The sequence below is a fragment of the Capsicum annuum genome, chromosome 4, assembly GCF_002878395.1.
Source record: "Capsicum annuum cultivar UCD-10X-F1 chromosome 4, UCD10Xv1.1, whole genome shotgun sequence".
In the NCBI taxonomy this organism is placed as follows: Eukaryota; Viridiplantae; Streptophyta; class Magnoliopsida; order Solanales; family Solanaceae; genus Capsicum; species Capsicum annuum.
The window spans coordinates 206358255-206374844 of NC_061114.1; the positions used below are offsets into that span (position 1 = coordinate 206358255).

The window sequence follows — 16590 nt, forward strand, 5'->3', positions numbered from 1 at the left end:
GATGAGTAATCCGTTGGAAACAATAAAAACAGATCACTGATCTGTTGCACCAGGTACTTTATCTGTTGCAACATATAACTGACCTGTTGCAACGGATGAATAAACCTTTGGAGAGAATAAAAACATATCACTGAACTGTTGAAATATGTCACTCATCTGTTGGGAAATGAATTATCTGTTAGATCAATATTATTTAGATTTCTTCCAAACAGAAGAGTCGTCTGTCGCAATAGATGAATGATCTGTTAGATTGTTCATCTGTTGCATCGATTTTCATAGTTGCATCAGATGTCTTCGTCTGTTACATCAGATGTCTTCATATGTTTCATCTGTTTCAACACCATTTTTTCCAAGACAAACAACAAATCAACCCAGCAACACCAACACATCACACACACACACTAAGAACATCAACTATGAACAAAAATCACCAAAAAATTTGAATCAACAGTACGACAACAAGAAGAAGAAATGTCAGAAATTAGGGTTTTATTCATTCCACATTTCAATACTAGAAGAGTAGTTGGTTCAAGTTCCTCTGTTTCTTCATAATTTTTTACCTTTGAAAAAGAAAATGGGATGACGAAGAACTCGAAGTTGTTGTCGCCGAAGAAGTCTTCACGTCGATTGACGGTTGAAAGTAGAAAGGGAACTCGCCCGACTATTTTTTGCCAGAGATTGAAGGGAGAATTTTGCAGAATTGGTGGTTGGGAGAGAGTTGAGAGAAGCTGTCTCCAGAGAAAGGAGAGAGACTGGTTGATTTGAATTGGAAAAGGGTGTGGGTTGAATTGATTTGTATTTTTGAAAAGATTAGAAAGTTTTAAAAATATCAATCAACTCCACAATTAACTTAATCAAGTTTTCAAATAATGTTTGACATTTTAAGTTGATCAATGTCATCAATTTTTCATTAATACTTAAACACCTTTCCTTCAATTTTCTCAACTACCTAATTGGTTACTGTTTACATTTTTCAATTAGTACTGCCGTTTACTCATGCCCACCGACTGGTCTTTATTTAACTTGCTGGTTGATGTATTTGCGATGGTAATGGCAAAAAGTTTCTCCCTAGATATACTACCACTAGCATAGATATTTTATACCCATATGCCTTTAATTTTGTCTGCGGCAGACTGAAAAGATTGTTTCGATCATAATTAGCATATAACGTGACTCATGTTCGCTAGTTTGGGAGCATTGTGGGTAGTTACCACTTTATTAAATTATTCTCTTTGTCCCACTTCACGCTGTTGTAATTTGGATAGTCAAGAGAAGTTTTCCTTCGGTTGCTAATATTTTTGATTACTTGAATTATTAATTATTGTGATTTGTGATAATTTTTTTGTAGTTCCTAAAATATTTAAAGTTTTTATGCTTGAATCATACTTTCTTCGTCCCAAATTACTCATCCCAAATTGAGATGACCCATTGATTAAGAAAAATAATTAATAACATGTGAAATTTGGAACGGAGGGAGTACTAAAATTTATGCAACTTGACTTTTGTTCTTCAGATTATATCAAATAAAGTGGGATTGAAGTAGTAAGCAAAAAACAAATGACCCCTCACAGGAAAGTGATAAAATTGATAATGACGTATGTTTAATCTAAATATGGTTAAAGGCTTAAAGCAGTACCAAGAGCAGGCAGAATCAACCAATACTTCTTCTTATCTACCCTTTTACTTCCCAGAGCAATTTTACAGAGAAACATAAGGTCTTTTTACAATTTTACTATCACACATTCTACATCACACCAAGCAGCAAGTTCAATCATGAAAATAAATAATTATCAACCAGCTAGTTAAATCATGAAATAAATAATTATTTTTTATATATACTATGTGTGCCAGTGAGGTATGCATATATCAAGACTTAAGCTTTTTGAAACATGAATTATCTTTGGCTTTGCCTTTTGAAATAAATCAGATGCTGTTGCTGCGTGCCCACTTGGAATATGTTGGCTTTATCTGAGGATTGAGTATCATCTACCAATGGAAACTTTGTACTCCAGCTAACAATATCTAATAAACTACTCGTGATTTGGTACAGCTCCAATCCATGGTTTTAATATTTTTGAATGATTTCTTTGATAACCATGATGTGCGTGCCAACTTGCTTGCACCTCGACTAATTCCAAGCAACCATATAGACGGGTTAATTGGGTCATGATCCCACGACTAAATCTCTGATATCCGTAATCTGCATTATCTAAATGGACTAGATAGAAGATCCAAAACAAAGTTTGAGCAACATTTGGGGGCATTACTAGTCACAGTCTGATCAACAGGGAGTAGCACAGCCTGAGTAGTTTGAGTTTGAAGGAAGGCATCAGCCAGCATTTGCCCAAGCTGGACCTGTGCTAGTGTGGTAATGTGCACATAATCCATACCTACAGGGAGCCCTTTGGCATCAACAGTTCTTACATTTGGAAGATTAATACCCACTTGAGCTTTTCTAATCTGTTCCATATAAGGCCCTAGAGAAGATGCCAATGCCACCTACACCCATACCAACCAAATAAAATTAGCTAAAGTATAAAGATTTTTGCTGTAATAAAGGTGTTGGACCACTCTTAACTAACTCCTACAATAATGACATTAAAAAGGAGTTGTACAGAATTGAATTTGAATTTTGAACTCCCAAAAGCTACTCAGTTCATTCACCTTTACTTGTCTTGTTGTCCGTAACGAACTTTCCCTTCTGCCACCCTTAAGAATTAATAAATGAAGTGCATATTTTACCATGATATTCAAATTAATTGGCATATATAGACTTAAAAAATAATTTGGAATGAGTAGTTATTGCAATAATAAAACAGCAAAAAATATCTTTTCCTTGATATACTAAGTAGGCAAGTAAAAATGAATGGAGGGGAATCAGTAGCTCAATTAATTGACTAGTTGAACTTTCACCTTGTTGGTAAGAATTCGATTTCGTACCTTGTAATCCCCGAGAATACTTGATTTGCTGAAAAAGAATGAAAGAAAGCAACTATTCTAGGCCACCTTAAATTTTCATGTTGTACAAGAATAGAGACTGACCAACTTCACCCAGATTTTTTTTGGAAGACAAAAAAGTGATACTGAAAGTATGAGAGTCAAATCACTTAATTTCAGTGTCAATACAAGAATTAATTTTTAGGTGCTTAAATGATTGTATTATATATTAAAAACAAACTTTCTACAATAACAAATATTTACTACGAGTAAAAATCTTTTTCACCCCAAAATTCTACTCAATTGTCCTACTTTACTTTTGACACAGAATTGAGTATATTTTTGACAACTATTAGTTGACTGACTAAAGATATTTCTTTTAGTTACCTGTATCACAGGCAATGAAGGTGACTGTAGATCATGGAGCACATTCTTGAATAATCTCTTTAATCTAAATCTGTACAATTTGGCATCCTCAAGACTCTGTGTATCACTTTCACCTTGGTACCACAGCAAACCTTGAAGTTTCCCACCTCCTTGCAAAGCTGCTTCTGTCCTCCTTATCATATGATTATACAGAACACCACCACGAGCCCATTCACTTATATTTGTTCCTCCAATTGCACAAGGCACCAAACCAATCACTCCAATATTTGGATCTCTTTTTAGAACTGAATTGGCAAATGACATACCTGGTCCAACCCCACAAACTTTACCTAAATCTATGTCTTGGTGAAGTGGTTCTTGAGCCTCAACCCATTGGAATCCTGCATTGAGTTTAAGGATGTTTAGGTTGGATTGACACTCAGGTGGAATTACACCATCCCACGTTTCATTAACCATGCCATTTTGGCCATGGTTAACGACACCACCTCGGCCGGACATGTTGCTTTGTCCGGCTAATATGAATATGTTTAGGACATGTGAAGTTGGAACATTTGCTAGATCTGCTGTATTTACCCATCTGATGTGTGCTAGAAGTATTAACCAAAAAAAGGGGATCATTGTTTTCTTGAAATTTGAAGCAAAATTGAGACATCAAGCAAGTCTCTTCATAAGAAAGAATATAGGAAGGACAAGGTGGAGTGTGAAAAGGTGAGAGGAGGTTCCTGCCTACTGGCCTATTCTTTAAGCAAAGATGTGTTGATTTCTTTATTACAACTGTATAAGATTGTTTGTTTTTAATTCCAGCCAACTAATACTGCTTTATTTATCACTTGTTGACTAAGACTTGAAGAAACTTTTTAGCTGTTCAAGTTTCCACATCTAAGCATTTGTCAATTTCCGCCCATTAATCTACCAACTACTGTTTTCATGGGCATTTTGCATCATCATTGTCCTTAATGACCACTTTCATTTACATATCCTAGTGTTAAAAAGTGACTATTAACATCGATCTAGGTGTCTTTTCCTTCCTTTAAAAGAAGGCAACATACACAATTACTGTAATCCCCACAATTACTAGATGCCCCTCCAGAAAAGAGATTACAACTTGACTTGCAATACATACCCCCAAAAAATGAAGAAAAATAACCATCTTTTATCCCATGGTCACTAACTTTACCAATCCTCAAGGGAAGTATCAGATAGGAACAAGATTTTAAGGGCAGGCCGGTGTACAAATCATCACGCATTAGCAGGGTCCGGAGAAGGGCCACACTCAAAAGGAATGTGATGTAAATAACCTACCTTAATGCAAGCATTAATGACTACTTCGGCCTAGTTTTAAATATTTAAAAAAAAAAAAAAATAGTTTCTCCGCCTCGAGATACATTTTTTTAATGGTGAATCCCTTTCTAGACTCGAGATATATTTAGAGGAACATTCAGTTGGTGGTAAACAGCAAATGAGAAATTCTAGAAAACACCGATTACTGGCACGAGCAAAATGGAGATAGAAAATTAAAGCAAATGCAATCTACAACTGCAAATTTACAACTACAACACCAGAAAATACAACAAATACAGAAACATTATACCCACGATGCAGTTTAACCAATCAGATATATGTTACACGGCGAAAGAAAAATAGTAATTCTCATGCTAGACGACGAAGATTTGAACTTTTTTTCCTTGATAAGATTCCAAAATTTACTATCCACAAACCGAACACCACCAAATTAACCATAAAATCATGCAATACTTTCAAAAATCTGCAGTACTTGGTTCATCTATTGGTTGATCAAAGTTACTACTAGAATTTAACACTAGCAAACAAATTCATTTCAATGAAGAACGATATGTGAACAGTCAACATAGAAATACCGAATAGAGCAACAAAATGCCTCGAACAACAGTACTTGGATCAATTGAAGGCGAGCAACAGAAGCATGGTCCAAATGGAGAGTAAAACGATAACTTGAATCAATAACTCCGTAACACTGCAGAGTTTGAGCTTCTTGTTCTTCAATTTCTGCTTGAATATCTCCATCTTCAATTCCTCGACCTCTTTCAAATACTCCTCATTCTGAAATCATCAAAAATCAAAAACTTCAACAACAAAAAAAATTGCTATCTAAATCTAAATATCATAAAATCAAAAACTTCAACAACGGAAAAAATAGGGATCCGCATATAATCAAAAACTTCAACAACGGAAAAAAATAAGCTTTATATGTCATATAATCGAACGCATGTAAAACAGAGGAGAAGGAAAAGAGCTTAAGCAGTACATTGTTTTTGTTAATGTTGGGAGAATTGAGAGTAGTATTTTTGATAGAAGAGATGAGAATTGCAAATTGAGCACAATGAAGTGCGATTTTTGACTGGAGATTTTGCTATATATCATATAATCAAAAACTTCAATAACAAAAAAATTACGATCTAGATTATATCATATAATCAAACGCATGCAAAACAGAGGGGAACGAGAAGAGCTTGAATAGTACATTGTTTTTATTAATACTGGCCGAATCGAGAGTAGTGTTTTTCAGAGAAGAGATGAGAATAGCAGATTTAGCACATTGTATTGCGATTTTTGGCTTGAGAGCTTCTGCTATTTCTCTTTCGCTTGTCACCATTTTCTCTCTCAGTTTTTCGCGCGCTCTGCTGCTTTTCACCGAATTCGATTTTCAATGGAAGCGACGGAGAAAGTGTTCCGGTTCACGTGAACTTTACAATTGTAAAAAGTTTTTTTTCCCCTCGCAAAAAGTTATATATTGTGAAAATTACATCTTATTGCGTTTTCAGAAATTTGAAACGCTGTGTAAAAAACTTGACTATTTCTTTTTTCTAATATCTGAATATTATTAGTCGTCAAATCAAAATATATAAAATTACCCGTTTTAATCAAATATTTTTTAAAAAATTTATTGAGATTTTACAGATAATTGATCTTTTTATACATGTTTTCCTATTTTTCTTTTTTAGTTGTTTATTCTTATTTCTATTCAGATTCATTTAAAGAAAATGGTACATAATCGTATGCTGGTCATGAGCAACGAAAGCAACGAGTAAAGTAAGAAACTTAAGACCCCGCTTGGTCATGAAAATTATAATTTTTAAAATTATTATTTAAAGTTATTAGAATTGAAGTTGGTGTTAGTTTGATCATGAATACAAATTAGAATTATTTTTTCAAATTTTGTGAGAAATAAAAGTGAAAATTTTACTTTTTCAAAAACAAATTTTCACTAAAAAGAAATATTCTTATGATCAAACACTAATTTTTTCACTTTTTTTACGAATGTAATAATTTATTTTTAAAAAAAAATAAAAAAAATTCTCATGACTACTATATTCAATGGAAGGAGTGAATGGCTTTGAGCTATTATTCGAGTCTATACAGTCTCATACAGTATATCGGACAAGCTCATCGCCAATTCCAGCCTCCAGGTAAAAGAGGTCATCTTACCTCCAGGCTTCAGAGTTTTTGATGTTCAATGAAAGCCAACAATTGAGGGAACTCACTGACGAACACCCCCTGCCCTGATCCCACAGCTAACGAAAAGTCGACCAATATATTACAGGGCGTATGAGACATTCATCGTTTCCAGGTACGACGTTGCTATTACGAGAGACTTGCAAAAACCCGCCAACTCTGTCCACCAAAATTTGAACAGATAGAACAAATCACCATTATATGTTAACCTCAGCTTTTGAGGTGAGATCTCAAGATTTTGAACTCAACATCTAGTCCAAACCCATGAGTTTTGAGTCGAAGAAGGGCTTGACTCTAAATATAATTGTCATTTTCTACATATTTAGATCGATCCAGATTTGGAGATCGATCTTGTTTAATATACTAATAGAATGGAAAGAGAAAATGATTCCTTTCATAGAAAATGTTCCCTTATCATTTGATAGCTGAAAAACCAACAAGACTTTTAACTGGTTCAAACAAAACAAACACACTGAACACACTCGAGAACTAACAGCTGACAAAGTAAATGACAGGTTTTACTTCGTCTTTATTAAGAACACAAATACTGCACTGATTTATTAGGTCGCATGTAACACAAAACGCAACCATGCGATAGCGCAAACATTGGAAAAATAGGGAACAGACACAGAGATCTCAGTAGGCCGCGTGAGACACTATCTTGCGACTGACCGACTTATTAAACCATGCCTTCCAGCTTCCAGCACCCTTTCGGACCATTGGTGATTGTTTCCCATCTTCCGTAGCGTTCTTGACCGGTGATGACTTCTTGAACAGCATGAAGTTACGAACTCCAAGGGCTCCAATAGTCTCCCATGGAGACAAAGCTGCAATGAGAACATAAGCATAAGTATAAATTCATCCACAATGGAACAACACTAGAGCCCTCTTAACTAGGACTAAAAGCAGTCCATAATTAAAAATACTAATTTAGAGCTAGCAACAACAGTTTCACCCGCAACAAACACCAAAATTCTACCATGTTGGAACATTAAAAGCATTTTAGTGCACTGCCACAATACGCAACCCAATGTGCCATAAGCACAAGTAAAAACTCATCCACATTGGAACAAAAACTATAGCCTTCACTCGGACAAAAGCAATTCATATACAAATTTAGCACGAGCACCGACAGTATCACCCCCCACAAACACCACATTCGACAACCTTCGAACATTGAAAGCATTTTAGTGCACTTCCACAATACGCAACGTAGTATGATATACGTGTGTAAATTGACACTTGCTTTCTGTAAAACAAAATGAGCATAAGCTGCAATGAGAACATAAGCATAAGTTAAAACTCATCACTAGAGCGGACAAAAAGCAGTTCATATACTAATTTAGGGCGACCACAAACAGTTTCAACCCCAACAAACACCAAAATTCTACTACGCTGGAATAATAAAAGCAATAAAACCATTTTAGTGCACTTCCACAACAGGCAACCTAGTATGCTATACATGCGCGCGCTTCCATAATAGGCAATCTAGTATGCTATACATGTGCGTGCAATGACCTTGCTTTATGTAAAACCAAAAGCACATACATTCTACCAAACGCAAATTGTTCATATGCAGCTGCAAAAACTGAGCAAAAGATGATTTTTTTTTAATCAACAACAAACTGAGCAAACGCAACTTGAAAATCGACAGTTGAAACCAATTAAACTGGGGGAAAATTGCCAAAGTTGTTCATCGAAGCAACCAAGCAAACTTTGACTTACAAATACAGTTTGAACAAATAAGTAGCATCAGCAAACCAACAAAATCACAGAAAAAGCAAACTTGTTTATAAAAGCAAGCAAACCTACAGAACAAAGCAAATTAAGACTTACAATAAAGAAAATCTCAAAAGACAACAGCAACATCATCAACATACCTAGTGTAATCCCACAAAGTGGACTCGGGAGAGGGTAGAGAGTGAGCAAAATTACTCCTACCTTATTCCTAACTCATAGGTAGAGAACTAACAGAAAGTAACTATAGCAAAACAACAATAATCAAGTTACAAGGAATCAACAGATAGTAACAGAAATCTCAAAAGAGACACATTTCAGAATACATCAACTTGATCATCAGGACTACCGAAAATTTTTCTGATACATAAGCACTTCACCAAACCAACCAAAGATAAAGAGCACATCAAAATTTCTAACAAGCAAAACACAATTTTGAGTCCAGATAAAACATATACCAAAATTATCTATGCACTAGCCACTAAACTGATAAAACATCAACTAATTGCCATTACCTATGATGCAAAAAGGATTGGACTGATTTCTCGCATAGTCAATCAACTAATACTTATTAACTCAGAAAATTGCCTTTCTTCATAATTCCAATTTTCTTCAGCAAAGTAAATAACTATTACCTGAGTGACCATCCATAAAATCAACTCAAAGAGATCTTAACAAATCAACAAATTCTCATAATTAACACGCAAAATTGAGTCTACATTCAACAAGTAGTAAAATTATCCAGCTAAAGTACATCGAAAATGGTGAAAATACAACATTTTTCAATTTCTACAAAGAAAAATATTACCTTCAGTACCAGCAGTGGGGCAATAAAGCACGAAGTTACTGAAATCAGAACCAAGAACTGGAAGCCTTCCTTCACGTGCATAAGATTTTAATGCAGTATCAATAACATCAGCCACAAGTTCCTCTTCATTAACCACAAACCGGATCGGACCGGCACTTCCAAGAACCGTTATACTAATCAAAATCCGGTTCCCTTTTCCGGCTTGATTCTTCTTTGGCTTGTAAAGCAACATCTTGTTTTTTTCAATTCCAATTTTTTTTTTCGAAAATTTATTTTTTCAATTAAACCAAAAATAAATAGCAAAAGAATCAAGATTTTGAATTTTGACAAAAAGGAGAGAGTGGCTTAAGGGTCAACGCCGATGCAGCGAAAGTACCAGCCTTCTTTGCAAGATCCAAAAGAGAAAGCAGAAGAAACAGAGACCCCCCTTTTTGGTGTTAAAGGGGAGATCATTAACAAGTTCTTGAGGATTTCTACCATTCACAAATTAATTTTTTGAAGAATAAAAAATTGAAAATTGAAAGATTTGATTTGATGAAAGAAAATGAAGCTTTTTTCTGGGGAAAACCAAGAGAGGAATAAAGAGAGAGAATGCTGTAGTTGTTGATGATGAATAATTTTGGGCTCGGGGTTTTTATCGGGATGAAAAAGAGAAAGTGGTTTCTATATAGGCTTAGGGTTAGGGTTTTTTGTTTATGCTACTTCTGTTTTGTGGATTTTTGGGAGTGTTGTGATTTTATTTTTTTTGATTGTTTTGCTAACATAAAGGAAGTGGGCGCCGAACGAGAAAAATAAGCCGGAAAGGCCTTCCAAGTTTTTAATTAAAAAAAAAAAAAAAATTAGTGGGTTTTACAAATTTGACCCCTGAACAATTAGAATAGTTGTTAGATAATTACATTAGTTGTTTGAACAACTTGACATAATTGTTAAATAACTATATCTAGTTGTTCAACAACTAGGTGCAGTTATCGAACGCGCTTAGTTGTTGAACAACTTTGATAATTGTTCGACAACTGCGCCTGATTGTCGAACAACTACTAAAGTTGTTCTACAACTGGATAAGTTATTGAAACGAAGAAACTTAAAAAAAAAAAACACTCAAAAAACTTTTATTCCACCCAACTAATTTAAAAAATTTAGAGGACTTTTACTTAATTGGACAATTTATTTATTCTTTTTAATTGAAAGTCCCGCCCCGGACGGTAGGGAGATTTTTTTAAAGTTTTTTTTTTTTTTTTTGGCATATCCGCATAATGCATGCACCGACACGCATCTACCGATATTGATATTTATATCGTATAAAATGAAACAATTAAATATACATGTTTTATGTGACATGCTAAGACCTGAATTATCGCATAAGATATTATGTAAGATATGTATATATTTATTTAATTTTTTATTAATTTAGATGAACACTTATGCACATCTGAATATGCCATATAGGACATAATTATCACGTAAAATTATATGAAATAAATATATATTTATATATTTAATTTTATATAAATTTTAAAAATATTTATACATATTTAAAATTAAAGAATATAAACGTCAATTAAAATGCACCCTCATGTTTTATGATTTATTTATTTTGATTTAGGAGAGGGGGGTTTGGTTTGGTGTAGGTGCGTCATTTTTTTATTTTAGTTTTGCTTTAGATTTTTGTTGGTACATTATACTACTGGAAGATTGTGGTAAGTTGGTAGGTTTACACCGACTGTCTCTGCTCTGGATGAACATAAGCATGGGCCCAATAACTGATGGTCAATTCTCATACGGCTCCGGGAAAATGAAAATTCCCATACGGCTCATTTGTGAAAATTTATTTTATTTTCAAATAATAATTGAATAATAACATATTCAAGACGGGTGTTTGAATTGATTTTTAAAAAGTAACTTCTAAATTAAAAGTCAAGTCATTAAGTTGATATCACTTTATTTTTTATTTTAGCTTATTTTAACATTTTTTAAATCCAAAATAAATATTTAAAAGTATTTTTAAATTTTTTCAAACATCACTAAAATTAAAAAAATACTTAAAAATAAAAAATGTTTAAAAATAAATCAGTTGAAACACTCACATAATATCTTACAAAGACAAAATTTGAGACGTCAAATTCACAAAGTTATTGTTATAAATGTATTTACATTATATTGAATGTCTATCCAGATCTAATAATAAACTAGTTGATATCTATCGGGATTTGATATATTTGTCTTTTAGTGTGAATTTAGGAGCAAATTCCTCCTATAAATAGAAGAACTTATTTCATTGTAAATCATCCCTCAAGAGAAGTAATAAGAATCACTCTCTCTATTTTCTCTATTCTTCTTATTCTTTATTATTTTATAGCACGTTATCAATACGAGACTCTACCAAACAAGGTGAGATTATCAATCTGAAGGATTTCAAGGTTAGTAATTCTTTATGTTATCTTTCTTTTGCTACTACTAATATAATTATTATTGGATTTGAAAAAAAATAATTGATTTGAAACCATTTATATTTTAAATTTATTCTTCAAGAACAATATTATCAAAAAGGATGATAATATGTTGGGTTCAAGTCCCATCAATTCATGCCTAAGAAGCATTTATATGGATAAGATGTTGAGTTTGAATCTCAATACACCATATTGATGATATTATGATGGCTAGGGCAAAATAATGGGTGTTTAATGAAAAATCATGAAATTCGACCCATTGAATATGCTACATTCCATGAAGTGAATGTGCTAGCAATATATGATAAGTCTGAAATATGACAACTTACTTCATTCTTGAGATGTATGTGATAGCAGTACATAATAGTATGAAAGAAGACAAGTGACTGAATGCACGAATATACACGTGGAGGGACAATATGATAATAATCATTAAAAGTGATAATATTTTCACACGCTTATATGATTATAAGATATACTAGAGAAAAAATTTTTTTGTCGTATGTATGCCTCGATTTGCTTCTGAAGTAGCAAAATCTTGAAAGAAGTTATAGGCTATCATAATTTGATAAGCTTAACGCATAATTATATTCCATTCCTGGGGGAATGAGAAACTTGTTAATGCAAACGCGCACTTTATTGTGATTGTATCACAGCCCACCTCTAAAAGAGGTTGAATAATTTTGAAATCTACTTCTGAAATAGTAAATCTAAAATTTATTCATATAATAGTAAATCTGAAATTTACTAAACCAAAAACACATATCATGGTGAACTTAGAGTTTACTAGATTAAAAGTTCATAAGTTGACATGAACGATTGCGATATTTTGAAGATGTGCATACTGAGTATTGAACATATATTGAAGAATAAGAAAATTCTTCATGAACTTTAATGTTGCTTGTTCTCATGATAAGTTGGTTGGACCAACTAATTTTGGGATTGGATCCCTCAAAATCTGAAAAGAACAAAAGGTGAACAGGGGCTAGATCACCTATCATGTAATATGTTAAAAAGATGCATCAATAAGATGATCATATGTACATTCATGGTCAATCTATGTTTGACATTCACAGAGTTACTTGTTCAATATAAATTGAGCATAATTTCTAGATTGTGTAATCAAGATAATTCATCTTGATGATGATGGTTTAGCATTGAATGTCTTCCATAAATAGTTGAACCATTACTAATGAGAACAAAGTTTCATGTATTGGCATGAAATATGATATGCAATAATACCTGTACGTATTAGATCAATATATTATGATTATTTCTTCCCTTTCAATTGGTTCAAGGTCAGGAACCAACTATTCCATCTAATAGTTTTGATGTGCGGTATACGATTAATAAATATACCATGATGCACAAAGATAGATTCCTCAAAGAAGATGGAGGATGTAAGTTAGTTTTCCTAACACAAGAGGGAGATTATAAGCAGCTATGAAATATGTTAGGAATTATCTTCAGATCTTCATTTAAAAGATAATTCAAGTCAAATGCCGAAAGCATCTCATATTTAGCTGCAAGTGCTCCTATTTTGTGTCCTTAAAGGATAAAGTCTATGCATGCGTGAAGCTTGATAGACCAATCGCTTCCAAATAAAATAATTCTTGAAAAGGATAAGGAGCAAATAATCGTGATAAGAAGGCAATATGCTCTTGAAAAGGTTATGACATAACACTTCATAAAACCTTATGAGAGATTTAGGTCCTGAAAATAATGAAGTGATGAGATCTCAAAATGTTATGTTGCATTGTGAACCGATACAAAATAAGAAATCATCGACGATATCTTTGATACTATATTAGCGCAATATTGTAAAAGATTATGAGGATCTGAATTCTACGTTAATTTAAGCATGCTGACGTAAGCAAGTTCAATCAAGTGACCTGAAAGGATGCATTTTGATAAGCGTAAAACTTATTTGATTTGCAGTCCAAACACTTGAAGATGTCACACTTGACATGTTGGATATTGTTACTTAACAAACATCCATATGAAAATCCCTAAAGGATTCAAAATGCCTGAAGCATATAAAGTTTCTGGGAAACTTTTCATTATACTCATAAGATATAATTTGATGATTTGAGTATCATTGAAACTCTTGAAGAGTTTTCAAAAGCAATAGAGTATTTGCTTACATGAGAAACGTGCAAAAGTTGAATAAGGATCTATTCGGACCTCAAGAAAAGAATGAAGAACTCTTTGGTTATGAAGTACTATATCTTAGTGCAATTGATGCACTAATGTATCTTGCAAATACTACAAGGTCTTATATAGCCTTTTTTTTTTTAGTTAATTTGTTAGCAAGTTTGCAATCCCGATCTTATTGGTCATACTGATTTTGGGTACTTATCTGACCTACATAAAGCTCAGTCTCAAATAAGCTATGTTTTCATATGTGGTGGTACTGCAATATCTTGGAGATATACAAAGCAGTCTATCATAGTCACTTCATCGGATTATGCTGATATAATAGTTATTCATGAAGCAAGCCGAGAATGTGTATGATTGAGGTCCATGATACATCTCATTCGAGAAAAATGTGGTGTGAAATATAACAATCTACCCACAATTTTATACGGAGATAATGCATCATGCATAGCACAACTTAATGGAGGATTCATAAGAGGAGATATATAGAACGAAGCACACTTCATCAAAGTTTTTCTACATACATGAGCTACAAAAGAATAGTGATATCAACATGCAACAGATTCGTTCAAGCGAAAATGTGGTTGATTTATTCACTAAGTCTTCTCAAATTACAACTTTGAAGAAGATGGTGCACAAGATCGGGATGCAAAGGTTCAAGGATGTTCTCATTAGGGAGAGTTAATACGCGTTGTACTCTTTTCCCCTTACGATGTTTTGTACCATTGGATTTTCCTTGTAAGATTTTTAATGAGGCAGACGATATGTGTATTGTTAGAAATGTGTACTATTTTTCTTCACTGGATTTTTTTTCCTACGGGATTTTTTCTAGTAAGGTTTTAACGAGGCACATTATCTATCTAGAAATTCAAGGGGGAGTGTTATAAATGTATTTAAATTATATCGAATGTCTATCAAGATCTAATAAGATCTAGTTGATATCTATCAGGATTTGATGTATTTGTCTTTTATTGTAAAACTAGGAGCAAATCCCCCCTATAAATAGAAGGACTTCCTTCATTGTAAATCATTCCTCAAGAAAAGTAATAAGAATCACTCTCTCTATTCTTTCTACTCTTCTTATTCTTTATTGTTTTATAACAGTTATATCTTTTTTTAGTTCTTTAAATGTATTTGTATATTAGAGTACGTGTGGACTTAATATATTGAAAAAATTTCAACTTATGTAGTACAAATAAAATTTAGAAAATTAACTAATAATTTTATATATTTTAAAAATATTTTAAATTATTAATGATTAATTTATATTACTCTTACATAGTTATTTGCATATACTATATGTTACTCTTTTCGTCTCAATTTATGTGGCATCGATGAAATAATTGAGAAAATCAATTGAATTTGTTATATAGTTTTAGATATTTTAAGTTGCTAATTGTCATAATTTATATGATTTTCTATATAATTTTCAAGTGATATATGCTATTCCATATGACATTGATAGAATTTGAAAAGTCAAATAATTTTTTATACATCTTTCAAATGTTTTTTACTTTAATTATTATTATGATTTAAGCCTTAGAAACAGTCTCTAGCAGAAATGCAAGCAAGACTGCGTACAATACATCCTTGTAGTGGATCATTTTCTGAACCCTGCGCATAGCGAGAGTTTTAATGCACTGGGCTGCCCTTTTTTTAATTTATGTTGCACTGATAGAATTTTGAGTCAACTAATTTTTTATGTGTCTCCAAATAATTAAAATTATTAAGTATTATAATTATATATTCTTTTTACATAATTTTAAATATATAACAGATTAAAAATAAAAATTAAAAAATAATACAATGTAAAATCTAAGATTACAAAAATACCCTCGATGAAAGCAGGCATGACAATCACCACGTGCATGCTCGAGTTATCTGCTCACTAACGCTTATATATATATATAATATATATATATATAGTAGTAAAGTAACTAATACTATAGGATTAATGTTGGATAAGAAAAATCTCCTTACAAAGTTAGGTCACAGTGAAAAAATATTTTAACACATAAATTTTTTATAAAGGAAAATGACGCAAAAACTATCTCATAATTAAAGATATTTTAATTCACAAACTTTAAATAAATGAAAAAAAACATAATTAAAGACCAGCTCCACATAGGAAAAATTTGTGCAAAAGTTTGCTCTCGTACAATTATTCCCACCGTGAAAGGATGTGGTGCAGTGGATGATGCTGCTCCTCTTTTAATCAAAGGTCTCGGGTTCGAGCCTGGGTATAAAAAAAATTTAATAAAGAGCGTTACCCCCGAATGAGGTCCTACCCTACGCAAATTCAGATTAGTCGGGCTCCAATACGGATATTACCGAACACCGACTGAGAAATCAAAAAAAATACAATTATTCTCTCAGACAAAATTTAGAAAAGTTAACTCTTTCAAAAAGAATAAAATTAGCATCGGTTGAGAAACCAAAAAAAATACAATCATTCTCTCAAACAAAATTTAGAAAAGTTAACTCTTTCAAAAAAAAAAATTATATTTATTAGGGAGCAATTTACTAGGCGTAAGTATAAATCTAATCAAACTCTAATATAAATATTAAATAAATATTTTTAAAAATGGTATAAAACGATGCCACTAATAAGACAAAAGAATATAA

At 32.6% G+C, this 16590-nt stretch overlaps 2 protein-coding genes across 2 annotated transcripts; both read right to left on the reverse strand.

Moving 5' to 3' along the window:
* Nucleotides 1-1648: 1648 nt before the first annotated feature.
* LOC107867515 (probable carbohydrate esterase At4g34215) lies at nucleotides 1649-6212 on the reverse strand. Its single transcript, XM_047410943.1, has 3 exons — nucleotides 5825-6212; nucleotides 3325-5403; nucleotides 1649-2499 (listed from the first exon to the last, which is right to left on the reverse strand). Exons 2-3 carry the CDS (start codon nucleotides 3940-3942, stop codon nucleotides 2206-2208), a joined length of 912 nt encoding a protein of 303 aa, XP_047266899.1. The 5' UTR covers nucleotides 3943-5403; nucleotides 5825-6212; the 3' UTR covers nucleotides 1649-2205.
* Nucleotides 6213-7188: 976 nt separating this feature from the next.
* On the reverse strand, nucleotides 7189-10263 carry LOC107867517 (uncharacterized protein At4g22758). Its single transcript, XM_016713790.2, has 2 exons — nucleotides 9362-10263; nucleotides 7189-7643 (listed from the first exon to the last, which is right to left on the reverse strand). Exons 1-2 carry the CDS (start codon nucleotides 9591-9593, stop codon nucleotides 7453-7455), a joined length of 423 nt encoding a protein of 140 aa, XP_016569276.1. The 5' UTR covers nucleotides 9594-10263; the 3' UTR covers nucleotides 7189-7452.
* Nucleotides 10264-16590: the final 6327 nt, after the last annotated feature.

Excerpts from the sequence above, each read along its gene's own strand:
- LOC107867515 (XM_047410943.1), bottom strand. The coding sequence starts at position 3,942 with ATGATCCCCTTTTTTTGGTTAATACTTCTAGCACACATCAGATGGGTA. Across the intron at positions 2,500-3,324 it reads CTTCATTGCCTGTGATACAG|GTGGCATTGGCATCTTCTCT; the intron begins GTAACTAAAAGA and ends GTATGGGTGTAG.
- LOC107867517 (XM_016713790.2), bottom strand. The coding sequence starts at position 9,593 with ATGTTGCTTTACAAGCCAAAGAAGAATCAAGCCGGAAAAGGGAACCGG. Across the intron at positions 7,644-9,361 it reads CCCCACTGCTGGTACTGAAG|CTTTGTCTCCATGGGAGACT; the intron begins GTAATATTTTTC and ends TTCTCATTGCAG.